The following is a 27,980-nucleotide window of genomic DNA, read 5'->3' as shown; positions in this document are numbered from 1 at the left end:
TGCTGCAAATAAGATTTTACTGAACGTAGCCACCTGTACAATTCTTCACCCAATATAATAGAATCTGCATTCACCTGAGGAAGGAGCAGCACTCCGAAAGCTAGTGACATCGAAACAAACCTGTTGGACTTTAACCTGGTGGTGTAAGACTTCGTACAATAGAATTTAAGTAATTAATGTTGAAAGCATCTTGTGCGAGGCCTTGTAAATAGTGGCTGGGATTTTATCGGGCCTGGTCAACAGGCAGGTGGGCCAGTTAAAGGCAGGGAACTGTGTCTGGAAGGCTCCCCGGCACAGCCATGCTGCTGGGGAGGCTTCCCACCAGCCGGTTGAGTGTCAGAACGGATCAGTGCCCGGAAAGGCTGCCCACCAGATGGGTAAGGGCAGGCAATTTGAATAATTAATGGCCCAATTAAGGACCACTGTCCTGGATCACCGGCAGTGCTGAAGTAGCCGCCGGCCGTGTGAAGGTTGCCTTCCAGCGGCCTGCGAGGTTGGGGGGGTTGGGAAGGCCATCGGAGCTATAGTCCCAGGGAGAGGCTAGCAGTAAGCGATGCCGCCACAGTCCCAGTGCCACCGTGAAATGGATTTACTCTCCAACTGGTGAGGCCCACGGCCCTCAGCCACTTAATTCTTTCCAATATAAAATACCTCCACGTTGAGGCGTCCTCATTTTCCCCAGCTTGCTTCATCAGCGACCGTCCGCCCAGGGCGGCATGGTGGCACAGTGGTTAGCACTGCTGTCTCACAGTCACGGCCTCGGGTGACTGTGCGGAATTTGCACTTCCTCCCCGTGTCTGCGTGGGTTTCCTCCGGGTGCTCCGGTTTCCTCCCACAGTCCAAAGATAAGGTGGATTGGCCATGATCAATGCGTGCGGCTACGAGGATAGGGTGATGGAGTGGGCCTGGGTAGAGTGCTTTATCGGAGGGTTGGTGCAGACCCGATGGGCCGAATGGCCTCCTTCTGCATTGTAGTTGCACTTCCGTTGGGGTATGGGTCCAGGACAGGCAGTCACTTTCAACTGCTTCATCCAAATAGCATTCGTAAGCCCACACGTTAATTGCTTGAAGACCCCCAAACATGCTCATTCCCATAGGTCATCACTGGTGAGCAGACAGGAGTGAAGTTTCTGTCCCTTCCTAATCAATGGATACTGAGACTAAACTCAATTCCGACCAGCCAATTTAGCATAGAACATGAGAGCTTCCCCGCCTGCAATGCTTCAGCTACTCAGTTAATACATTTATTGGGTCCACATGGGAACTTATTTCTTCCTGCATGAGGTATTTTATCAAGACCTTAAAACCTTTCTCAATGTAATTGAAAATCCTCTTTTCAATTTTTTCAGATTGATAAGAAGATTGCAAGGACTGAAATTGGAGTTTTGTTACGTCTTTCTCATCCAAATATTGTAAGTGGGTCACTCCTTTAACACATATCTGAATCTTAGTTTTTCTACAATTCCTCTAATCCCGGTCTGGATCTGGATGTTAAAACTGATTTTTATCAACTTTTTAAAAATATATATTTTATTCAAAACATTTTTATATAAACAAACAAAAGCAGAAGACCAAACCAACTTTATAAACAACCAACACCCACTCCTCCCCACTCCCCTAATACTGCCCCCTTCTCCCCCCCCCCCTGCCTTCCCCATTAACCCTCTTACACCGCCCTCCATTCCCCCCCCTTTGTTGACTCCTCAATCCTCCTTCAATAAATCAATAAACTACTTCCATCTCCGGGCAAACCCATCGACCGACCCCCTCAGAATGTACTTTCCCATCTCCAGCCTCAGGAATCCCGCCAGGTCGCTCACCCACACTTCCGCTTCCGGCGGCCCCAAGTCCCTCCACCAAAGTAAGATCTGTCTCCGGGCTATCAGGGAGGCAAAGGCCAAAACATCGGCTTCTTGCGCCCCCTGGACTCCCGGTTTCCCATCTCCCAGCATTGCCATTGCCACTCTGCTTTCTCCCTGTGCGCCTAAATTGAGATAAACTCCCCCGTAACCACCGCCTTGAGTGCATCCCACAGCGTACGGCTCCTGTGTCGTTTAGCTCCACATATCCCCGAATGGCAACTCTCTCACACTCGCAACACCTCCTCCTCCGCCAACAACCCCACATGCAGTCTCCATGTCTGGAATCTTCCCTAACACCCGCCCCATAAATCAGCATCAGCCCAATTTGGGACATAAACGTCTACCAAAACTACCGGCAACGCCTCCAGCTTCCTATTAATCTCCACAAACCCCCCCCCCCCCACACCCAAATCTGCCGCAATGTTCCCAACCTCAAACGTCATCCGCTTATTCACCAACACCGCCGCCCCCCTCGTCTTCGTGTCCAGTCCCGAGTGGAACACCTGCCCCACCCATCCTTTCCTCACCTTGTCTGGTCCCCTATCTGTAAGAGCGTCTCCTGCAAAAAGGCCGCGCCCGCCTCCAGGCTCCTTAGGTGCAGGAACACACATGACTGTTTGACCAGCCCAGTCAGCCCCCTCATGTTCCACGTGACCAGCCTGATTGGGGGGGGCTCCCCACCCCCATTCGCTGCCGATCAGCCATACCCTTCTTTGGGCCAGACCCCGGCCTGTGTCACGCGACCCTCCAGGGCCACCCTCGGATGTCCACCGTTATTAATCCTTTTCCAACTAGGCCACATCAACCACACCCTTGTCAGCAACCCTCCCCCCCCACCCCTGAACAAAACATCAACCCATCCCCTCCCCCGCCTACTGACAACCCCCCACTTCACTCCCATTAATTAGCCCGCCCAGCTAGCATGATGGCCTCACCCAACTAGCATGGTGGCCCCCGCCCAAGGCCTCCAACCTCCCGAGCGCCCCCAACACCCCCCCCCCCCAGCCATAGCCCCCTATAGAACAACAAAGGGTGCACTCACCCTCAATGTTCCCCAATGAAAAGCCTGCTCTTCAGAAAATCTGCCATCAAAGACGTTTTTAAAGAAAAATCTTTTCAAAACATGCACGCACAAACTCCTTCAAAGTTCAGTGTCCTCACTCTCCTCCAAGTCCATTGTCCTACATAAACTCCATCGCCCTTTCTGGCATGCCGAAATAGTACTCCTGCTTCTGGAACGTCATCCAGAAGCGGGCTGTGCCGGGTGCAGTGCTCCGAACTTCATCCCCCTTTAAAAGAGGTTAAACCTGGCCCGTCTCTTCACAACAGGAACGGTACACAAGTGCTATTATGACCCACAGAATTAAATCTCAGCATGAATCTTGACCTTCAAGTGGAGAAAAGTGGAGGCTGGAGACACAACAGTACATCGCACTCATATTTCTATTGCTCAAAGTGCTTCTTGCAATCTTTATTGAAGTACAATGATGATAATTATGTGTACAAACTTGGCAGTCAGCTTGGGAAAATACACTAACAACGTCTTGCAGCTACACTGAGATCAATTCTGAGGCTATCTATTACTTTTCTTTGATATAGTTGAGGGAGACGCATTTGAAAAAAAATACAGATGCATCGTTCTGCTTCTCTTTGTAAAGTGCTATAGAATCTATAATATGCATCAAAGTGCAGCATCTTATCTGTGGCATGACACCCTAGTTTCACTGTGTCAGTACTCCACAGACTGCCAGCCGAGATTAATTTTCCACAGCAGATTAACTTTTTATTGGAGGGAAGTAATAGATGAAGAATTTGTCATGACTTTCAAATCTGAAAACTGGGAAATGGATTGATACTGCAAAGTTATTCCATTAGAATTTAGTGTCAGTGAACTTAATTAAACGTCCGCCTTTTACAATATCTGGATTTTGTGGTATTTTTCTAAACGCATTTAATAAAATGTATGATATTTGTCAAGAGAAATGGTTGTTACAGATAGAAATTAATTGTGTAGTGTAGTAAATCCTCCAAACACTTCTGGCCTCGACGATAATATTATGATACTGCCCCAGCGGAAATAATTTGCTCCAAGTGCTTTTGTGATTCTGGCCTGGAGGGTTCAGTGTTGTTAAATATACTTTCTGACCTTTTGGAAATTATGCTGCAAATGATACGCTCTCGCTTGTGAATATACATGAGAAAAATATTAAACGATAGTCTGTCCACTAATCTAAACATGGAAAGTATGTAATTATATCCAATTGAAATTTGAAGCTCTCACTGCTGTGTTATGCTTCTTCATGTAGCATAAGCCGCTTCCTTGACGTACACTCTGACAAAGGAAGGTTCAGACTTGGAGATAGGTTTAACACATTTATTGAACAGTTAACAATTCTTCTACTTGAGTTCGACTCTCCTGCTAATCTTGCTGTAGTAACTCAGTCTAACTAACCAGTCTGCTCTAAGCCACGTGGTGGGTGTGATGCTTTTGATCTGCCCCTGTGCTTCGCTCTGAGTGTCGCCTATGGAAAGAGAAAGAGCATGTGTGCCCTGTCCTTTTATATGGATTGCCCCCTTGTGGTAGTGTCACCTCTGGGTGTCTTGACTGCCCATTGGTCGTGTCCTATTCTATGTGTTCATTAGCTGTATGTCTGCATGTCATGATGTCTCTGGTGCTCCCTCTAGTGTTTACTTAGTCTTAGTGTATTTACATTAACCCCTTGTGTATTTACAGTGATGCATATCACCACATTTATGGTGCTACAGTAAAAATATTCAACCAATTATAGTATCCATATTTCATGTGGGGTAAGCAAATTAATGTATGATTGAAATAACAAGAATGATGCAACATTCTGGGCTGGGCTGAACCTCTGCTGCTTGACTTAGAGGCTCCTCTGAGTAGCCTTCCCCGGCCTGATCAGCATTCTGACCAGAAGTGTTCAATTTAATATTTTTAGCTCACAGTTTCTTCTTGACATGGAAGCGACCTAATTAAAATACAAAGGAATGATAAACCTGCTCCTAGGTCTAAAGAACAGCCATCAAAGTCAATTAAAATGCACGCCTCCTCTTTGTTTGCCATCAAACAGGCCCAGTAGCAATGGATACTCCACTGATATGGGTGTCAGCTTGAGCAATTTCCATGGTCCAGCATTCGCTTGAATGATGGCAAGATGTTGCATGGAGCATTCAGGTCATCTTAAATGCCAAGGATACAAGTTACATTAAAACTCTTTCAATCAAATTTCAACTTGGTACTTACATTGGCAGTTCCAGTAAGAATTTCTCATGCACAATGCCCGTGTTCTGCTATATTCTAGGTGCTGTCCTATTTGTAATGGTACTTGTCGGTTCGAAGTATAACGGGAGCGATTTGACGGAAAATAAAAGTCTGGTTTTGCGCGCGTTTAGCTGGGTGTTTCTCAGCCCCGAGAATGACACTGCTAAAAAACGGGTCTCTTTCTCGGGCCTCGGCGAGGAAAAGCCCGACGAGGCCGTGCTTACATTCGTTCATTTCCTGCACTGACACGCTCAGCTTTTCAGTACAGGAAGTGATCAGGTGCCCCGATCTCTCGATCCCCCACCAGAGCCTCCGGATGCCCACCCAATGCCTCAACTGGGCAGCACGATAGCACAGTGGGTAGCACTATGGCTTCACAGCGCCAGGTTCGATTCCCGGCTTGGGTCACTGTCTGTGCGGAGTCTGCACGTTCTCCCCGTGTCTGCGTGGGTTTCCTCCGGGTGCTCCAGTTTCCTCCCACAAGTCCCGAAAGGCGTGCTTGTCAGGTGAATTGGACATTCTGAATTCTCCCTCTGTGTACCCGAACAGGCGCCGGAGTGTGGCGACTAGGGGCTTTTCACAGTAACTTCATTGCAGTGTTGATGTAAGCCTACTTGTGACAATAAAGATTATTATTAAAACTTACCAATTAGGGGGTCCTCGAGCCCCCCTCAACCCCACTTATAAGGGCAGGGCATCACTGGCTCAATTCTCGGCATGGGCAATCTGCCAACTTGGCACTGAACAAAAAACAAAGAACGTTACAGCACAGGAACAGGTCCTTCGACCCACCAAGCCTGCACCAATCCAGATTCCTTATTTAGACCAACTACTTATTGCCCAAAGGATCTGTATCCCTCCACTCCCTGCCCGTTCATGTCTATCAAGATACATCTTAAACATTGCGATCGTGCCCGCCTCTACCACCTCCACTGGCAATGCATTCCAGGCACCCACCACCCTCTGCGTGAAAAACTTTCCCCCGCACATCTGCCCTAAACATTCCCCTTCTCACCTTGAACCTGCGCCCCCTTGTTATTGAGTCTTCCACTCTGGGAAAAAGCTTTTGATTGTTCACCCTGTCTATACCTCTCGTCATTTTGTAGACCTCAATCAGGTCCCCCCTCAGCCTCCGTTTATTCAAGCTCTCCTCATAACTAATACCCTCCAGACCAGGCACCATCCTGGTAAACCTTCTCTGCGCTCTCTTCAAAGCATCCATGACTTTCTGGTAGTGTGAAGACCAGAGCTGCACGCAATATTCCAAATCTGGGCTAACTAAAGTTTTATACAGCAGTAACATGACTTGCCAACTCTTGTACTCAATGCCCCGGCCGATGATGGCAAGCATGCCGTATGCCTTCTTGACCACTTTATCCACCTGTATTGCCAATTTCATGGAACTATGGACCTGAACGTCTAGATCCCTCTGTATGTCAATGCTCATACGAGTTCTGCCATTTACTGTATAATTCACACCTGAATTTGATCTTCCAAAATGCATCACCTCACATTTGTCCGGATTAAACTCCATCTGCCATTTCTTTGCCCAGTTCTCCAATCTAACTGAATTCTGTCGTATTCTCTGACAGTCCCCACACTCAGACGCCTGTTTGGGTACAGACAGGGTGAATTCAGAATGTCCAAATTACCCAAAAGCACGACTTTCGGGACTTGTGGGAGGAAACCGGAGCACCCGGAGGAAACCCACGCAGACACGGGGAGAACGTGCAGACTCCGCACAGACAGTGACCCAAGCCAGGAATCGAACCTGAAACCCTGGTGCTGTGAAGCAACAGTGCTAACCACTGTGCTACCGTGCTGCCCATAGGAAGAACCTCTGTGGCCAATAGTGTTAAAGTTTTAATTTCTTCTGTGCACTAATTAGCAAGTTTGACTTAATTTCTTGTCTGCACTATTTAAGTGGAGTCATTGACTATTTGATTGTATTAAAAAACCGCAGACAGGAATTTAAAGTGTATATTTTGGCCGGTGAGGGTGAAAAAAAATCACAAGGGAAATTAAATCCCCAGTTGGCACTTTGTTTAAGCAAAATAGGTAGCATCTGTCTGCCATAGAAATGGATGGTAGTGTAAATTGTTAAAGCTATCCAGAGGGCACAAAGTTCATGCGTGTGGGAAATGAAAATGATTCACTGGTATGGCAGTTTAATGTTCTTTCTGGGATTGGGGTTAAGGTACTTGTCAGACCATTATTATTTGTAGCCCACTTTATTTTCAGAGTGGCATATCTTTCTTCAGCATGTGCTGTGACAGATTGCAGGCGAAGGTTGCCTTTACAGTACAATCGCAATCTCAGCACAAAGCCGTTTTCTAGCGAAGACTTTGCGAGGTGAAATTAGGGTCTGAGCCCATCCGAAGTCCTTAAAGAAACTATAGGTTGATCTTCGATTAGCATAAATGGTCGGCACAACATCGTGGGCCGAAGGGCCTGTACTGTCTGTATTGTTCTATGTTCTAATCTCGCTGGGCCTCACTTCAGAGCCTGATTCTGCCCTGACACCTGGGGCGGGATTCTCCCCTACCCGGCGGGGCGGGCGGCCCCGGCGCTGAGGAGTGGCGTGAAGCACTCCGGCGTCAGGCCGCCCGGAAGGTGCAAAATCTTCCGCACCTTCAGGGGCTTGGCCGGCGCCGACGGGGTTGACGCCGCGCCAACTGGCGAGGAAGGGGCTTGGCACCACGCCAACCGGCGTTGAAGGGCCTCCGCCAGCCGGCGCGAGTTGGCGCATGCGCGGGAGCGCCCGCGTGTGCTGGCGTCATCCCAGCGCATGCGCAGGGGGGGTTCGTCTCCGCACCGGCCATGGCAGAGGTCCACAGCAGCCGGTGCGGAAGGAAAGAGTGCCCCCACGGCACAGGCCCGCCCGCGGATCGGTGGGCCCCGATCGCAGGAGAGGCCACCGTGAGGGCACCCACTGGAGCCAGATCCCCCCGCGCTCCCTCCCCCCCCGCGCCCCCCCCCCCCCCAGGACCCCGCCCGCAGAGCCAGATCCCGCCGGTAAGTACCAGGTCTAATTTACGGCGGCGGGACCGGCCGAAAACGGGCGGCCGCTCGGCCCATCGCGGGCCACAGAATCGCCGGGAGAACCGCCGACCGGCGTGGCGCGATTCCCGCCCCCGCCAAAACCCTGGCGCCAGAGAATTTGGCAGCCGGCGGGGCGGGATTCACGCCACCCCCCGGCGATTCTCCGGCCCGACGGGGGGTCTGAGAATCCCGCCCCTGATTTCCATTGCAACCTTAGTGCCAGTTAGTACTGATGCTGGAATTATAAATGCAGCGTAAATCACTCAGAAATTAGTCGAGTGCTGTCAGAAAGCGATTAGAAAAGGAAGCGTCAGACCCACGGCTGGTTTAATTTTTATTTTTTAGGATATGAAACTAATCCTCAGTATAATCACACTCGGACAATGGCGATGCTAGGTTTGACTGACAGACTGGGGAGGGGAGAGGGTGGAAATCAAGGGATCGACCTCGAGACATAGCAGGAAAGGGACCAAGCTGGGAGCGGCCGAATGCCAATGCCTGAAGGCCAAACTGGATCAGCGCAGGGCAGCAGGTTTGAATTTGATCACCTTTTCTGTCGTACTTCCCACAAGAACTGTGGGGCCTCACAAGGAAAGAATCATTGATCTCCCCGCGGGACGTATGGAGTACGAGCTTCCCGGGCAGGGCCTAACCGCCTGGGGCTCGTTATGAGCTAACATGAATGCAGGCCCAAAGCAGGGCCTGGTTTGGTTAGTCCTCCCAGCTAAGATTGTACTGGGAGCGACATGCTGTGTTACACAGACATTTGTGGCGTAAATAAATCCATGTTTGTTTACCGCCAGCCTCCTCAGAGTCATCAAACATTCCATGAGCGAGAGTGCACCTGTGGACAATTAGAACATCGAACATTACAGCGCAGTACAGGCCCTTCGGCCCTCGATGTTGCGCCGACCTGTGAAACCACTCTGAAGCCCATCTACACTATTGGGATTGAGAAGGTGGCAGTAAGCCGCCGCCATGAATTGCTGCAGTCCATGCAGTGTAGGTACACCCACCGTGCTGTTAGAAAGGGAGTTCCATGTTTTGACACTGCGACAGTGAAGGGAAGATAACATAGTCCCAGGTCAGAATAGTTTGTGGTTTAGAGGCGAACCTGCAGAGGTGGTGGTGTTCCCATGCATTTGCATCACAACCTTGCTCCACACATGAATCAAAGAGCTGAATGCCATAGATTGAGGTGAGAGTAACTGCCCTTGACATCACACAATCAGGATCACAAAATAGTTGTGATCCACAACCAAAGATTGGAGATAGGTGGGTAACTGTAAGAGGGACTGTGAAGAAGCAGTCAGTGCAGGGATCCCCTGCGGTCGTTCCCCTGAGAAACAAGTATACCGCTTTGGATACTTGTGGGGGGGGGGGACTTACCAGGGGTAAGCCATGGGGTACGGGCCTCTGGCACGGAGTCTGTCCCTGTTGCTCAGAAGGGAAGGGGGGAGAGGAGCAGAGCATTAGTAATTGGGGACTCGATAGTCAGGGGCACAGATAGGAGATTTTGTGGGAGCGTGAGAGACTCACGTTTGGTATGTTGCCTCCCAGGTGCAAGGGTACGTGATGTCTCGGATCGTGTTTTCCGGGTCCTTAGGGGGGAGGGGGAGCAGCCCCAAGTCGTGGTCCACATTGGCACTAACGACATAGGTAGGAAAGGGGACAAGGATGTCAGGCAGGCTTTCAGGGAGCTAGGATGGAAGCTCAGAACTAGAACAAACAGAGTTGTTATCTCTGGGTTGTTGCCCGTGCCACGTGATAGTGAGATGAGGAATTGGGAGAGAGAGCATTTAAACACGTGGCTACAGGGATGGTGCAGGCGGGAGGGATTCAGATTTTTGGATAACTGGGGCTCTTTCTGGGGAAGGTGGGACCTCTACAGACAGGATGGTCTACATCTGAACCTGAGGGGCACAAATATCCTGGGGGGGAGATTTGTTAGTGCTCTTTGGGGGGGGTTTAAACTAATGCAGCAGGGGCATGGGAACCTGGATTGTAGTTTTAGGGTAAGGGAGAATGAGAGTATAGAGGTCAGGAGCACAGATTTGACGTCGCAGGAGGGGGCCAGTGTTCAGGTAGGTGGTTTGAAGTGTGTCTACTTCAATGCCAGGAGTATACGAAACAAGGTAGGGGAACTGGCAGCATGGGTTGGTACCTGGGACTTCGATGTGTGGCCATTTCGGAGACATGGATAGAGCAGGGACAGGAATGGATGTTGCAGGTTCCGGGGTTTAGGTGTTTTAGTAAGCTCAGAGAAGGAGGCAAAAGAGGGGGAGGTGTGGCGCTGCTAGTCAAGAGCAGTATTACGGTGGCGGAGAGGATGCTAGATGGGGACTCTTCTTCCGAGGTAGTATGGGCTGAAGTTAGAAACAGGAAAGGAGAGGTCACCCTGTTGGGAGTTTTTTATAGGCCTCCTAATAGTTCTAGGGATGTAGATGAAAGGATGGTGAAGATGATTCTGGATATGAGCGAAAGTAACAGGGTAGTTATTATGGGAGACTTTAATTTTCCAAATATTGACTGGAAAAGATGTAGTTCGAGTACAATAGATGGGTCGTTTTTTGTACAGTGTGTGCAGGAGGGTTTCCTGAAACAATATGTTGACAGGCCAACAAGAGGCGAGGCCACGTTGGATTTGGTTTTGGGTAATGAACCAGGCCAGGTGTTGGATTTGGAGGTAGGAGAGCACTTTGGGGACAGTGACCACAATTCGGTGACGTTTACGTTAATGGTGGAAAGGGATAAGTATACACCGCAGGGCAAGAGTTATAGCTGGGGGAAGGGCAATTATGATGCCATTAGACATGACTTGGGGGGGATAAGGTGGAGAAGTAGGCTGCAAGTGTTGGGCACACTGGATAAGTGGGGCTTGTTCAAGGATCAGCTACTGCGTGTTCTTGATAAGTATGTACCGGTCAGACAGGGAGGAAGGCGTCGAGCGAGGGAACCGTGGTTTACCAAGGAAGTGGAATCTCTTGTTAAGAGGAAGAAGGAGGCCTATGTGAAGATGAAGTGTGAAGTTTCGGTTGGGGCGATGGATAGTTACAAGGTAGCGAGGAAGGATCTAAAGAGAGAGCTAAGACGAGCAAGGAGGGGACATGAGAAGTATTTGGCAGGAAGGATCAAGGAAAACCCAAAAGCTTTCTATAGGTATGTCAGGAATAAGCGAATGACTAGGGAAAGAGTAGGACCAGTCAAGGACAGGGATGGGAAATTGTGTGTGGAGTCTGAAGAGATAGGCGAGATACTAAATGAATATTTTTCGTCAGTATTCACTCAGGAAAAAGATAATGTTGTGGAGGAGAATGCTGAGCCCCAGGCTAATAGAATAGATGGCATTGAGGTACGTAGGGAAGAGGTGTTGGCAATTCTGGACAGGCTGAAAATAGATAAGTCCCCAGGGCCTGATGGGATTTATCCTAGGATTCTCTGGGAGGCTAGGGAAGAGATTGCTGGACCTTTGGCTTTGATTTTTATGTCATCATTGGCTACAGGAATAGTGCCAGAGGACTGGAGGACAGCAAATGTGGTCCCTTTGTTCAAAAAGGGGAGCAGAGACAACCCCGGCAACTATAGACCGGTGAGCCTCACGTCTGTAGTGGGTAAAGTCTTGGAGGGGATTATAAGAGACAAGATTTATAATCATCTAGATAGGAATAATATGATCAGGGATAGTCAGCATGGCTTTGTGAAGGGTAGGTCATGCCTCACAAACCTTATTGAGTTCTTTGAGAAGGTGACTGAACAGGTAGACGAGGGTAGAGCAGTTGATGTGGTGTATATGGATTTCAGCAAAGCGTTTGATAAGGTTCCCCACGGTAGGCTATTGCAAAAAATACGGAGGCTGGGGATTGAGGGTGATTTAGAGATGTGGATCAGAAATTGGCTAGCTGAAAGAAGACAGAGGGTGGTGGTTGATGGGAAATGTTCAGAATGGAGTACAGTCACAAGTGGAGTACCACAAGGATCTGTTCTGGGGCCGTTGCTGTTTGTCATTTTTATCAATGACCTAGAGGAAGGCGCAGAAGGGTGGGTGAGTAAATTTGCAGACGATACTAAAGTCGGTGGTGTTGTCGATAGTGTGGAAGGATGTAGCAGGTTACAGAGGGATATAGATAAGCTGCAGAGCTGGGCTGAGAGGTGGCAAATGGAGTTTAATGTAGAGAAGTGTGAGGTGATTCACTTTGGAAGGAATAACAGGAATGCGGAATATTTGGCGAATGGTAAAGTTCTTGAAAGTGTGGATGAGCAGAGGGATCTAGGTGTCCATGTACATAGATCCCTGAAAGTTGCCACCCAGGTTGATAGGGTTGTGAAGAAGGCCTATGGAGTGTTGGCCTTTATTGGTAGAGGGATTGAGTTCCGGTGTCGGGAGGTCATGTTGCAGCTGTACAGAACTCTGGTACGGCCGCATTTGGAGTATTGCGTACAGTTCTGGTCACCGCATTATAGGAAGGACGTGGAGGCTTTGGAGCGGGTGCAGAGGAGATTTACCAGGATGTTGCCTGGTATGGAGGGAAAATCTTATGAGGAAAGGCTGATGGACTTGAGGTTGTTTTCGTTGGAGAGAAGAAGGTTAAGAGGAGACTTAATAGAGGCATACAAAATGATCAGGAGGTTGGATAGGGTGGACAGTGAGAGCCTTCTCCCGCGGATGGATATGGCTGGCACGAGGGGACATAACTTTAAACTGAGGGGTAATAGATATGGGACAGAGGTCAGAGGTAGGTTCTTTACACAAAGAGTAGTGAGGCCGTGGAATGCCCTACCTGCTACAGTAGTGAACTCGCCAACATTGAGGGCATTTAAAAGTTTATTGGATAAACATATGGATGATAATGGCATAGTGTAGGTTAGATGGCTTTTGTTTCGGTGCAACATCGTGGGCCGAAGGGCCTGTACTGCGCTGTATTGTTCTATGTTCTATGTTCTAGTACAGTGCAGGAGAGCCCCTTCGGCCCATTGAGCCTGCACTGACGCATGAAAAACACCTGACCTGCTTACCTAGTCCCATTTGCCATAACTGGGCCCATAGCCTTGAATGTTCTGACGTGCCAAGTGCTCATCCAGGTGCTTTTTAAAGGATGTGAGGCAACCCGCCTCTACCACCTTCCCAGGCAGTGCGTTCCAGACCTTCACCACCATCTGGATAAAAATGTTTTTCCTCAAACCTTCCTAAAAGTCCTCCTCCTGCTCCTATCTTCTATGTATATATGTATACTTGGGGAGAATGGGGTCAAAGGCTATGGGGAGAAAGCAGGATTAGGCTACTGAGTTGGATGATCAGCCATGATCGTGATGAATGGCGGAGCAGGCTCGAAGGGCCAGAAAGCCGCCTCCTGCTCCTATCTTCTATGTATGTATCTATGTAAATCTCCTGCCCCGCGCCTTCAACTTGTGTCCCCTCGTGACCGACCCTTCAACGAAGGGGAATAGCACTCCCTATTCACCCTATCAGTACCCACTCATAAACTTGTCCACCTCGATCAGGTCACCCCTCAGTCTTCTATGCTCCAGCAAAAATAATCCTGTTCAATAAAGCTCTCCAACCTCTCTTCTGAGTGCAGAATTGCACACAGTGCTCCATCTGTGGCCTCACCAAAGTTCTATACAACTCCAACCTGATCTCCCAACTTTTGTAATCTATGCCTCGATTGATAAAGGCAAGTGTCCCATATGCCTTTTTCACCACCCTACTAACCTGCCCTACTGCCTTCAGCCGCCAAGGTCCCTTCGTTCCTCGGAATGTCAGGCCATTCATTGAATACTTTCTTGTCACATGACTCCTTTAAAAGTGTATCACCTCACACTTTTCAGAATAAAATTCCATCCACCACTTTTCTGCCCATATCTTCCTGTAACCCAAGACATCAACTTCACTGCTAACCACCCGGCCAATCTTTGTGTCATCCCCAACCTTACTGATCCTACACAGTCATCTATGTTGTTTATATAAACGGCGAACAATAGGGAGCCCAGCACAGATCCCTGCGGCACGCCACTGGACACTGACTTCCAGTCACTAAAGCGGCCGTCTGTCATCAACCTCCGTCTCCTACAACGAAGCCAATTTTGAATCCGCTGTATCAAGTAACCTTGTATCCCATGTGCATTTGTCTTCTTAATAAACCTCCCATGTGGGACCTCATCAAAGGCTTTGCTGAAATCCATGTTAACTACATCAACTTTAGCACAGGGCTAAATGAAATGAAAATGAAAATCGCGTATTGTCACAAGTAGGCTTCAAATGAAGTTATTGTGAAAAGCCCCTAGTCGCCACATTCCAGCGCCTGTTCGGGGAGGCTGGTACGGGAATTGAACTGTGCTGCTGGCCTGCCTTGGTCTGCTTTCAAAGCCAGCGATTTAGCCCTGTGCTAAGCAACTTCATCATTCTGAAGAAAGATAAAGACCAGGAGGACTGTGGGTCCAATTTGACTTCCAAACATGGATGTGAAGTTGTTGGCCAAGGTGTTTGCGATAGGTCTGGTGGATCGGATACCAGGGCCGATTAGCACAGGACCAGACAGGGCTTCTAAAGGACGGCAGTTATCGTGCTTTGAAAGCAGACCAAGGCAGGCCAGCAGCACGGTTCAATTCCCGTACCAGCCTCCCCGAATAGGCGCCGGAATGTGGCGACTAGGGGCTTTTCACAGTAACCTCATTTGAAGCCTACTTGTGACAATAAGCGATTTTCAAATTTCATTTCATTTCATTTTCACTTCACTGCCCTCATTTACACACTTGGTCACATGTTCAAAAAATTCAAACAAATTTGTTAGGCATGACCTCCCTCTGACAAACACATGTTGACTATTCATGATCAAACCTTGTCTCGCCAAGCGGAGACAGATTCCCTCCTTCAGAATTTTCATCAATGGTTTCCCTACTACTCACTGGTCTGTTGTTCCCTGGCTTACCTCTACGACCTTTCTTAAATAGTGGCACCACATTAGCTGTCCTCCAGTCCTCTGGCGCCTCCCCCATGGCCACTGCTAGTACCGTTCCCAGGGCTTGAGGAGTGTGATCTGCGCTGAAGTCAGCCAGCTGGTGAGTCAGGGTCTCCCTGGGTGCCAGGTGCTGGCAAGGGGGTATGGGGGCAGATTGGAGATTGAGAGGCCTCGGGTGGCAAGTGTCACAATATACACCAGTATATCATGGTGCAGACACACACACTGATGGACACACAGCAAAACCAATCAACACACAGAACACCGCAGCCAATCACCAGTTAGAGCACACGCACTATATAGACAGAGGGCATCAGAGTTCCCGCTCATTCGGGATGCAGCCTCTTCACCATGTGCTGAGTGCATAGACTGGTTAGGACAGGCATAGGTCTTTAGTTTAATCTAACATTGTGTTAACCCACAGTGAAAGTATGTTCAACAGTTTCTAACTTAATAAAATAGTGTTGTACTATTTTAAGTGTTGGTGGCCTGTATGTGTTCCACGGATCCAGAGCACCCAACGCATCAGCGAGGGTATCTGAAGGGGGGCCCACGGGTTGGCCTAGAGGGCCCATCAAAAAGAGAAACCCCACCCGCCCACTACCAGCTTGTGCAAGGGAACCTGTTGGGCTGAGCACGTGGCGTGCGTCTTTCTTTTGGCTGGTCGTCAAATTCCGGCGACACCAGTTTGAGGCCTTTAGGTGGCCATTAATTGCCCAGTTAAGGGCCTTAGTTGGCCCACTGGCAGTTCAGCCGCTCCATCCCACCATCGCCACTGGTAAAATTGTGGTGGGACAGGGCAGGCAGATATGTGGTGGGCAGGCCACTCCCTGCATTTTACCTGTCCCCCCCCCCCCCCCTCCCTGCGCAGTCTTCAAACCTGCTAGCGTGTGGCTGAGGCATGGAGGTAAGAATCCAGCCCCCTGAACCCCAAAGGCCACAAACCTATTTTCATAAAAATTCTGCATCCAGTTTGTGTGGAGCCATTGGAAGAAAGTGAACTGTGATAAATTGGCTCTGACAATGTTCCGATACCATCCACTGACAAATCTGGTTCTGACACGCTTTGGACCCACCACCCAGTCTCGCTGAATGGTTCTGACAGCTTCCAGTCCCACCTTTCACTGGTCTAATTGCTTGATACTGATAAACCCAAATCCATTGTAAAAAGTTGGATTTCCTGGTGAATTGCAAAGCTGACACATCAGTTGAAACACTGCCAGTTTAAACTGCTGACGATTGGCATAACTAATGGCATTCTAACTGAGTACTCGGGGGAATTAGATTGTTGCGAAGTTAATTCATTTCTCAAAGACAGAAGACTTCCATGTCTTGCAAAATACTAAAGACTGCAAGCGTGCAAGGTTCACAAAGATGCTTAATGTCATTGTGCCCATCTCAAGGCCGGCTAAGAAGCAGGGCTGTGGGCTTTCATGCTATTGGATTGGATTGGATTGGATTGGATTTGTTTATTGTCACGTGTACCGAGTGAAAAGTATTTTTCTGCGAGCAGCTCAATCGATCATTAAGTACATGAAAAGAAAAGGAAATAAAAGAAAATACATAATAGGGCAACACAAGATACTCAATGTAACTACATAAACACCGGCATGGGGTGAAGCATACAGGGGTGTAGTGTTAATGAAATCAGTCCATAAGAGGGTCATTTAGGAGTCTGGTAACAGCGGGGAAGAAGCTGTTTTTGAGTCTGTTCGTGCGTGTTCTCAGACTTTTGTATCTCCTGCCCGATGGAAGAAGTTGGAAGAGTGAGTATTGCTTCCCTGCATGTGAGAAAAAGAGCTCCTTGTGCACTACAGCACAGGAGGAAATCCAGGATTCCAGAAATACCACTCTTTTTGCGCACTTGAGGGAGACGATATAAACAAAGGAGCAAAATTGATTTAAGCAAATTCGGGGGCAGAGAATGAGCGCCGTGCAGAGCGCATACCCAATCTTATAAGGCCCTCTGACTAATTTAAATACATTACGCAGGCCCCCGGAGCTGTTTGCTGGCAGATGCCCTAATTGGAGGGAACATCCATCGCGCAATGCTGGTGCCATCTAAAAACAACTTGCACCTCTTAAAGAGACAGGGCACATTGATTAGTGGTAACTGTAACCCAATATTGAGGCAGGCAAAGGATAATCTGCAACTTGTCCCCACTAAAAGAACAGCGTTGTTTCAGCACAGCGATGTTTTGCGTAATCAGGACTCCCATCATTGCATGGCTCTGATTATACTGATGCTCCATGTTTGTACTGAGGCTGGAAAGGGCATATCTCCAATCCAACAGCAGTCCCACCCAATGGTCTGTGTGAGAATATTGAAGACAGGCAGAGTATGAAAAGGTTCACGACTCCTGCAGGAAGCCTGCATAGCTGAGGTTATAAGTTGAACAGTAAGCAAATGGAACTAGTTCTGTTGGAAGGCATTGCAGGGTTTCTCGTGGGGAGCACGTGCAGCTATGTGTCGTTGATGCCCTGAGCTTGCAGAAGTCCCGCAATGTGGTCAAATCTTAGTGCTCTTTCTTTGCTGCTCGTCAGCCTCTATGGGAAAGCTAATGAAGAATGAAGGAGAAAACTGCCCGGTTGCTGTGTGCAGAGTAATTTGACTGATGCAACTGACTTCATGAGAAGCAGTTTGGAAGGCGAGGCGTAAAAGTTTACAACCATGGTGATCCTCGCTGGCGGCACAGTGGTTAGCACTGCTGCCTCACAGCGCCAGGGACCCGGGTTTGATTCCAGCCTCGGCTGACTCTCTGTGTGGAGTCTGCACGTTCTCCCAGTGTCTGCATGGGTTTCCTCCGGGTGCTCCGGTTTCCTCCCACGGTCCAAAGATGTGCAGGTTAGGTGGATTGGCCATGCTAAATTGCTCCTTAGTGTCCAAAGATTTGTAGGTTAGATTAAAGGGTTGCGGGGATTGGCGGGGGAGTGGACCTGGGTGGAGAGCTCTTTCGGAGAGTCGGTGCAGCCTCAATGATCCGTACGGCCTCCCTCTGCGCTGTAGGGATTCTCTGATTCTATTGGTTGTGCAGTGAACTCCTTGGTGTTGGGCTCTGCTTCTCGCTCTGATGGGTGCCATAGGCAAGTGATTCTTTCATGCTAAACTAGAGCCACCTTACACACAAGTTCTTCAATGAAACTCAGCTACAACATTCAATTTCTAAAGACCCACCCACCTGTAACACCTTCTGAGCCCTTCCCTCCTTCATCCTCTGCAGGTCTTTGTTGCCTTTGCTGGTCCTTTTCTTCCTGATAAACCCAACGTCATTCCTAATTTAGCAATTAATAATAGGAAACACCTGAGAAAGAGCTCAGGGCAGCCACAAACTCTCTTCCAATATATTTCCACCAAATTGTGGCCAAAGCACCCAAAATGCCTTGCGGTCAAAAACAATTAACCAGAAACTCCCTTTGGCAGAGTTGAAGATCTTTTCATTCGCCCTTGTGAAGACTGCTTCATGAACCTCCCATAAGATGGTGAGGGATTGGATTTGTTTATTGTCACGTGTGCCGAGGTACAGTGAAAAGTATTTTTCTGCACACAGTCCTGAAAGATCATTCCATATATGAAAACAAAATACACAATAGGTCAAACATTAAATCCCAAAGCCCACAGTGAAAATCCTGTTATCTTTAGCAAATGCAATGGTTTGCGGAACAGCTTTAAAAAGTGACATTTCAGGCATAAGTGGGCATAAGAAGGATTTCTGATTTAGACACATGACCGGTATTAACTCATTTTTATAATGGCTGCATTCTCTTCGGACCGCCACTACGGTCACTTAATGTGTGCCCAAACCAGTCCGGCATCTGATGCAGGTGGGCAAAGAGCATAATTCATATTCATGCCACACTTTTCAGGCCTTAAAAGCGCAAGAGACACTTCAATTGCTGTCCCTAAGTGTTCAAAATTAACTTAATATTGAACTATCAGGGATAGGACTGATGTTATCTAGATCCAGTCATAACACCACAGCAGACTTACTCATATTTCCACTTTTGTACATTTGCTAAGTGTCTTTAACAGAGGGCAGGGTTTTCACTGTGGGCTTCTGGAGCCACTGTCATTGTCTGATGGTGAATCAGAAGCCCACACACTCTGCGTGGTATTTAATGGAGGTGATGGATGTCTGAAGTTGATTGTTAATGCAGCTATTAGCAAATGCTGGATTGGTCAGAAAGTGCTACCTGTAATAACTCCAGGAGGTGCAGAGTGAAAGGCCAAACTGGTTTAGTACAAACTGAAAATAAAGCCACTATCATGGCACACAAAACGAACGTCCCAAACAAGACCATAGGGAACTGCAGGCCTGGGAGCTACATTTAAAGGTCCTGTCAACGGGCCCCAGTTGTGCCGGCTTCCACCCGCTCACCAAGGAACTCATATTCCATGAAGCCCACAGGGAGATCAATCAGCGGTCCCTCATAGTCCTGGTGAGGGTTATCACATACCTTCCTCCATCAAGTCCAAATCATCTCCCTCACTCCCGCGATGATGAGGCCTCTTCCGTCATTTGGCATAAGTCTGCGGCGGGTGCAGCCAGATTGAACGCCGAAGGGCTCAGATGGAGCATCATCTTCGGTGCTGACCTTCGGTGGAGGATCAATCTCCTCAGTCTTCGTTTCAGACTCTGAAACGTCATCACCGGGGGGGGGGGGTACGACTCTCTGGTCCCCATAGGTTGAGTCCCCTTGCCGGAGGTCGTTGCAACGGGCTTCAAGGAAGTCGTCTCTGCTGAAATTGCCTCCGCTGGAGTGGGTTCCCTGCTTCTCAGGTTTTTCTATGACCTTCCGTTGGACTTTGACTTGGTAAGAAACCAAACCAGTCTTTTCCAGCAAAACTCTAGGGTTCCATTGGGAGCCATCTCCAAAGTTATGCACATAGACGGCATCTCCTGTTCTGAATGTCCTTCTGGGTCTTCTTGGACCACAGTTTCTTTTTTAGGTCTCCTGCTTTGACTCCGCCTTCCACCCCGCTGGGTAACAGCGGGTTAAGCTTGGTGCGCAGCCGGTATCCCATTCACAAATCCGCTGGTGTGACTCCCGTCGTGGTGTGCAGCACGGTTCTATAATCAAAGATGAACCCGGCCAATTTCATATCCAGGGGGCCAGCAGACTGTTTCCTCATTCCGGTTTTGAATGTTTGAACTGCCCGTTCGGCCGGCTGTCACTCGGTGGATGGTAGGCCACTGTTCGGATATGTTTAATGCCGTTTGACTTCATGAATGCCTGAAATCCTCCACAGGTAAAAGTTGTTAACATTATCGGATATCAGGAGCACTGCTATGCCACGGGTACACAAACTTCACTGGAGTTTTTCTATTTCTGCATGGGAGGGCGCGGAGGCAATTTATTGAAGGATTCCTGATTTAGACACATGACCTTATTAACTTATTTTATAATGGCTGCATTCTCTTCAGACCGCCACTACGGTCACTTAATGTGTGCCCAAACCAATACGGCATCTGATGCAGGTGGGCAAAGAGCATAATTCGTATTCATGCCACACTTTTCAGGTCTTAAAAGCACAAGAGACACTTCAATTGCTGTCCCTAAGCGTTTAAAATTAACTGAACATTGAACTTTGATACTTCTAACCATTTCGAGTGGCCGTCGGCCATAATAGTGAACATCGAACTGAATGGGCCAGCAAAGTCCATGTGCACCAGGTCTTCTTGGCTATTTCCATGACCATAAGACCATAGGCCACAAGACATAGGAGCAGAATTAGGCCACTCGGCCCATCGAGTCTGCTCCGCCATTCAATCATGGCTAATATTTTCTCATTCCCATTCTCCTGCCTTCTCCCCATAACCCCTGATCCCCCTATTAATCAAGAACCTATCTATCTCTGTCTTAAAGACACTCAGTGAATTGGCCTCCACAGCCTTCAGCGGCAATGAGTTCCACAGATTCACCACCCTCTGGCTGAAGGAATTCCTCCTCATCTCTGTTTTAAAGGATCGTCCCTTCAGTCTGAGATTGTGCCCTCTGGTTCCAATTTTTCCTACTCGTGGAAACATCCTCGCCACGTCCACTCTATCCAGGCCTCGCAGTATCCTGTAAATTTCAATAAGGTCCCTCATCCTTCTAAACTCCAAAGAGTGCAGACCCAGTGTCCTCAACCGTTCCTCATACGACAAGCTCTTCATTCCAGGAATCATTCTTGTGAACCTCCTGTGGTCCCTTTCCAAGGCCAACACATCCTTCCTCAGTACGGGGCCCAAAACTGCTCACAATACCCCATATGGGGTATGACCAGAGCCTTATACAGTCTCTTTTTAAAAAAATTAATGTTTTATTAAAGCTTTTCCAACCAACGTTTTTAAAAACAAAGATAGAAGTACAAATAATAAAAATAAACAAGAATTATTAAACAAAACAAGGTGGGTGTTGTCTTCCTATAAAACGTACATTATATCAACAGTTCCCCCCCCCCCCCCCCCCCCCCCACCCCCCCCGCCCGCCCCAGGATGCTGCTGCTGCTGACACTTACTGCTCCCCTAGAAAGTCAAGGAAAGGTTGCCACCGCCGGGAGAACCCCATCAAGGACCCTCTCAAGGTGAACTTTATTCGCTCCAGGCTGAGGAACCCCGCCATATCGCTAACCCAGGTCTCCACACCCGGGGGTTTTGAGTCTCTCCACATTAACAAGATCCGTCTCCGGGCTACCAGGGAGGCAAAGGCCAGTACCTCGGCCTCTTTCGCTTCCTGCACGCCCGGATCCTCCGACACCCCAAATATCGCAACTGTTGGACTCACCTTTGGGGGGATTTGAGGAAAAACCTTTTTACCCAGAGGTGATGGCCAGGAACGCACTGCCTGGGAGGGTGGTAGAAGCGAGTTGCCTCACATCCTTCAAAAAGTACCTGGATGACCACTGGGCTTGTTATAACATTCAACGCTATGGACCAAGTGCTGGCAAATGGGATTAGGTGGGCATGTCAGGTGTTTTTCATGTGTCGGTGCAGATCCGTTGGGCCGAAGGGCCTTTTCTGCACTGTATTGTCTGTGATTTCACAGGCTCTTTCCAGCCGTGTTGAATCAATAACGCTGGAGGATTACAGACCGCTTAGGGTCGTAATGGTTCTTTACGAGATCCACAAACTTGTTGAAAGTTTTAGTGTCAGAGGGCTGCAGGATACGTTAAACTCTGAATAATGCTGAAAGTCGAGGCCCCGCATGCTGTCAAAAGGATTACTTTGGGTCTGTCATCCCCTTCGAAGCCATTGGTGTAGAAGAAGTAAAGCATGCGATCAACATACTGGGGCCAGTCTTCCACATCCGCCTCATAAGGCTCGAGCTTCCCAAACAAAGGCATTTCCCGGTTTTTCTTTTTGCTTGGTTTCTTAACGGAGTTGTCGTCGGGGAGTATCAAAAAGGCTGCTCCGAATCCCGTGCTTGATCCTCGTCGCCAATGTAATAATTCCAGGAAGCGCGGAGTGAAAGGCCAAACTGGTTTGTATTAAACAGAAAATAAAGCGGCTACCAGGGCACACAAAACAAACATCCCAGCCCTGGACCATTTGGGGACTGCCGCTCGGGGTCTGGGAGCTTCATTTAAAGGTCCTACTAACGAGCGCCAGCCGGATTGGCCTCCACCCATCACCACGGGAACTCATATTCTATGAAACCCACGGGGAGATCAGTCAGCGAATCCCCATGGTCCTCATGAGGGTTAACACGCTATCCAATCGCAGGGTCGGCATCTCATAGTCGGCATTTTGTTTGGGTTTTGCAAGCGTGGGCTGGTTGAGTTCAGACTGTACGCTACCCAATACAAGCAGCTGGAGGAATATGTTGTTTGATTCAATCAGCCAATCACAGGGACGACGGTCTGCATATCTGGCATCGCACCAGAACTGAAATTCATACGTGACGTTGCTCAATTGTGCAGTTGGCAGAACGTCTTTTTAGACGGGGGGGGCAGCATCCTATTAGTGGAAAATAAGTAAAGTCGCCATTGTTGCAGATCACCATAGGCCGCTTTCCCCTTTGAAGGGGGAGAGCTGACTGGTGGTGATTGAACCTGAGGGTCACCACCCCCCAGGCAAGTTTGGGCAGGCAGGGCCTTCATGAATAACCTCAGCCTGAACAGGAATTGAACCCACGCTTTTTGGCCTCCTCTGCATCACACACCAGCCAATTGAGCTAAACCGCAGATTCAGCACACAGCTCATTTTTAATCTTTAATCTTCATGAAGGCCTCCACTCTCCTCACCCCACCAGTTCAAATGTGAAAACTGCCTTCAAACATATCAGTTAATTATGACACTGTGGTCAGGAGAAAGAGAATTTGGTCAACAATGACGAGGATGTGATTCAAAGAACAAAGGTGGTGACCATTTATCCTCTTGTGCCTTGTAGATTAAACTGAAGGAAATCTTTGAGACTCCCACAGAGATCATCCTGATTCTGGAACTGGTGACTGGCGGGGAGCTCTTTGACAGGTGCGTACTGACTTTGAAAACCAAAGAGTTGTGTTCTGTGTGTGTGTGGGGATGTCACTTCCTTGAAAAACTGTCTTCTTCAAGGAAAATTGACTTTAGATTTCATCACAAGTGAAACGCAATGGAAAAGAAAATAATTCTGGAAAAGGGAGCTTAATCTGAGAGGATGACAATATCAACCATATTTTTCCCTGTCCAAGAAAAGCAGGTTGGTCATTTCCCTTCAGATTCTCGTTGCCCCATTCTTAATTCATTCAAAATCCTGAAACGTGGCCATTCCGTCTGTGGGGTAGGTCAATGAAATATGGAAAAGCTTGATTGTCAGGCCAGGATATGGTAGCTCCCTGTAACAGTGCATATTCAAATGTTTTTTTTTGTTTTTAAATGTACAAAGCTGTTCTGGAGACTAATTCCTGTGGCGGACAGGAACGTTGGATGGCGGGAGAGCTGAACATGTGCGATCTTCCACCTTTCAGCGAGGCGGCTGGTGATTCTTTGTGGCGGGGGGACAGGAGGTCGTCTGCCCCGCTATTACTTCGTCGGGTCGAAGGTCCTGGCGCCATATTTAAACACCACCCACTCAGCCATTCACTCGCGCAGGCCAGAAACTCCGAATTCTGAATCAGTCAGAATGTCCGAGAGAAGAAACCAACCTTTGGCCTCACACGTCAGCAACAACTCTCTGGAGGCTCTCCTCCAGAGCCTGTCCAGGAAAACCAGGAGGTGCTCTTTCCAATGGATGGGGGCGGGAGGTCCTCCCACCTGACCACGGAAACCTGGGAGGAGATCACCAGGGTGGTTAATGCCCACGCGGTGCCCAATAACGGACTGGCCTGCAGTGCAGAAAGAGAATGAATGGTCTGTGCCCTGTCAGGGTGAGTGACACATCTACTCACTGCAAACTCACACTCTCTGCAGGACATCAGGCAGAAGGGTTAGAGTGTGCAGGAATAACACACGTGATCAGCCGATGGAACATTGACACTGAATGTGTGCCAGCCACTTTAAGCACCCCACCTGAAACTAGTGCCTGGCCAAACGGCTTCTTAATCACTTATTGCTGCGGGATCCGCAGCTACAATAGGAATGCCTGCTTTTGATCTGCTTTTTCACCCACTGGCTTCACAGTCAATCCATTGGTCTTCCTGCAGGACAAGATATCCCATAACCAAAAAGAGTGTGCAAAGGTGACACCCTGGAAATCCATCCCCTCAGTGCCTTCGAGGAACAGGCCGCCGAGCTGGCAGGAAAAAATAGCACGGAAGGCGAGATCGGTCTCCCCCACCAATCCCAATGAGGATGCATCCAGTATCCATCTCTAATAGGTGGGCATTGACTGTGACTGATCTTTGATATATGAGCCTGATTAGTCAGTCACGAAACCTCTCTTTTTCTGTTCCAGGGACCAAGAAGAAAAGGGGAGGACATCATCCTCCGGACGCCACCGCCTAACCCCAAGGCCATCTCTGAGGAGGAAACTGTGTCCTCAGAGGAAGCATTGTCACTGCGTTCACCTGCACACTTCACGTGGGTCTTTGTTCTAGAGCAGGTCCAGGTTCACAGTCTGGCAAGCACGTCACAGACACGGGTCCACAGCAGGTGGAGGCAGTGACCGCTGAGATGGAGGATTCTCGAGAAGCTGTACAAACCCCTCAGCTTCCTCTGGTGAAAGCAGAGTCAAGAGGAGAGGGAGGCAGGAGTAGAGCAAGAAAGGGGCTAACGTACGGTGAGAATGGAAAATTTAAAGAACAATGCACAAAAGAAGGGAAAAGCCACCGTCCAGCTAGAAGCGGCTGATGTCCCAAGCAGGCACCACGGACGGTTCTGTCTTGGACAAAGAAGGGCGAGGAAACCACCTTCAACAGAAAGAAATGGGAAAGGACCAAAGCGCTGAAGGAGTCAAAGAGTCCCCAGCTGAGAAATACTCATGGTAGCGATAGGCCAGTGAACACCTGTTGTGGGTCACATGGAGCAGCAACATGACCAACATTCCCCAGCTCCGGGAAAGTAAGAACAGTGCAATCTGCGCAAGCCAGCTCCGGGAAAACGGGAGCTGCAACATGACCTGCTGTTCCTGCAGGAGTGTGGGATACGGCACCTCAGCAGCTACAGATAATAGTCGGGCTGGTACAGGCCTTCGATCTGGTCAGCAGGAAAAGACTGCCATTTCTCCAGCCTGCGTTTCCTGCTGCAGAGAGGCTATTTCACCATCCCAGACATTAAGGAGGTGGTGGGCAGTCTCCTGGCTCTGAAGAGTGAGTGGCTGGCTGTCCCTCAACACCTTCCACTGCTGCTGGTGACATGCAGGCTGCCCGGAAACTGAGCACCACGTCCAAACTCCTGATGGGAATGGTTAAATCACCTTCAGCAAACCTCCAGCTGGAGTGCAGTGTACATACCTGACCACAGCCAGGTAGGTATATCCATTCCAGAATAGACTTCCTGTTTGTGTCCCACGCATTCACGGTCAGATCCACCGACATCACGCTGGTGTTTTTCTCTGGCCACAGTCTCCTACTGACCGGACGATTGGCAGGGGACATGGACGCTGAATGTGGAAACTGTCGACCCCAGAAAACATTGAGGAACTCAATGGGGATTACAAAGATTGAAGAACTGTGAGAACCCACTTCGGCGCACTGGAAGCGATCAAGGCGAACATCAAAAGTGGTTCTTCATCCTCAAAGGTGTTCAGAAGGCGAGAGAGAGAGAAACAGAGTGGGAAAATGTCCCGACTTGGGAAAAGCATCCAAAATTGGCGGCCGATGAATGATAGGAGGCTGTGGATAAGGGGTGGCTCCAGTTAATCGTATGGAAATAGGGCTTAAGTGGTGATAATTGGCTTCTCGCCATGCAGTGCGAGATCCCGATTTTGCTTCCGGGAGCGGACTGGCTCATTGCAAACTGTTTGGCACCTGGCGCGGTTCTCGTTTTCTGCCTCTCCCTCTATTCACCAGCCTCGTTCCGCTCGAGTGAATGCGTATCGAGGCCGGAGAAGCGTGCCCTACGAATATTCATTTATTAGAGACATTAACCTATCTAACACAAAATGGGCTAATGACATTGTGAAAATAAATCAAACGTTAAAATCAATATTTGTACAGTGTCATTTCAAGGCCTAAATCTTTATATAATTGTTAACTGTTAATTGTAATGTTGTCAGTGGTCTTCTTTGATATTTTAGAATGCCCACTGAAGCCTTCAGAGGTATTATATTCTATCAACATAACATCTGTGCAGTGCTAGCAAAGATGTAAGCAAGGCATCTCCAAAATAAACAAATACCCTCATAGAAAGTTCCTTAAGTGGAACTTAATCATTAACAGCCATTTTGTATCAGTATCAAGCAGTCTTCTGTCAAATACAGCACTGCTTGATACAGACTGAATACTCAGTTCTACTTGTCCAAAGATGTGCAGGTTAGGTGGATTGGCCATGTTAAATTGCCCTTAGTGTCCAAAAAAGGTTAGGTGGGGTTACTGGGTTACGGGGATAGGGTGGAGGTGTGGGCTTTGGTTAGATGCTCTTTCCAAGGGCCGGTGCAGACTCAATGGGCCAAATGGCCTCCTTCTGCACTGTGAAATCTGTGGGGCAGGATTCTCTCAGGCCATGGCGGGCCAGAGAATCGCCGGGGCAGTGTGATAATCCCGCCACGCCGCTCCGACGCCGGGACGCGATTCTCCGCAGACCGGAGAATCGCCCGCCAGCCGTGCGCCGCGATCCACGCGGTGCCGGTCGGGTACCGCTGATAAAGCCCCCAGCGGCAATCGATGGGCCGAACTCCTCTGATACCACCAAGCGGGAGCTCGGACTCGCGGCCATGGTGGCGGTCCTGGGGGGGTGGGGGGGTGGGGGGGGGGGGACCGGAGTCTGGGAGGGGAGCCTCAGTGGTGGGCAGGCCCGCAATCGGGGGCCACCGATCGGCGGGCCATCGCGATCGGAGGAGGACTTGCCTTCCTCCGCGCGGCCCACCGTCTCCATCCGCCATGTCAGCGCCGCCCGCGCCGAACTGGTGCGAAGGCGCGCACATGCGCAGACTGGGCAGCAGGCCCCGCCGGCAGCCAGAGCAGGACGCACGCCGGGGCTGTGCTAGCCCCATGAAGAACGGAGAATCACCCTGGACTTTCCAGGAAAAAGTCCGGAGTGATTCACGCCCGTTTTCCGGCAGGCGTGGGGACTTAGTCCCCAAAAGGGAGAATCACGCCCATGATTTCTGATTATCCTAATGACCAATAAATTGTCAAAATAAACCTCACAAAGACCTTGTTTAGTGGGTGTAATTTTGTAACAGCATCTCTTTAATACACAGGATTGTAGAGAAAGGCTATTACAGTGAGAAGGATGCAGCTCACGCTGTTAAACAGATTCTGGAGGCTGTTGCGGT

General features: G+C 49.1%; 1 protein-coding gene across 2 annotated transcripts in view; it reads left to right on the top strand.

The window, feature by feature from the left end:
• The window catches only part of LOC140394945 (calcium/calmodulin-dependent protein kinase type IV-like), a 155,557-nt gene that overhangs the window by 74,567 nt on the left and 53,010 nt on the right, over positions 1–27,980 (top strand). The window contains exons 3-5 of one of the 2 annotated variants that reach the window (XM_072482158.1): positions 1,350–1,412; positions 23,514–23,596; positions 27,906–27,978. In XM_072482158.1, the coding sequence (XP_072338259.1) occupies positions 1,350–1,412; positions 23,514–23,596; positions 27,906–27,978 (219 nt within the window). The remainder of the gene's footprint in view (positions 1–1,349; positions 1,413–23,513; positions 23,597–27,905; positions 27,979–27,980) is intronic. The other variant, XM_072482160.1, reaches the window with a different exon arrangement.

This window comes from Scyliorhinus torazame, chromosome 18, assembly GCF_047496885.1.
Source record: "Scyliorhinus torazame isolate Kashiwa2021f chromosome 18, sScyTor2.1, whole genome shotgun sequence".
NCBI classification, from domain to species: domain Eukaryota; kingdom Metazoa; phylum Chordata; class Chondrichthyes; order Carcharhiniformes; family Scyliorhinidae; genus Scyliorhinus; species Scyliorhinus torazame.
The sequence above is the reverse complement of the archived record's forward strand: the minus strand, read 5'-3'. Positions and strand labels throughout refer to the sequence as shown.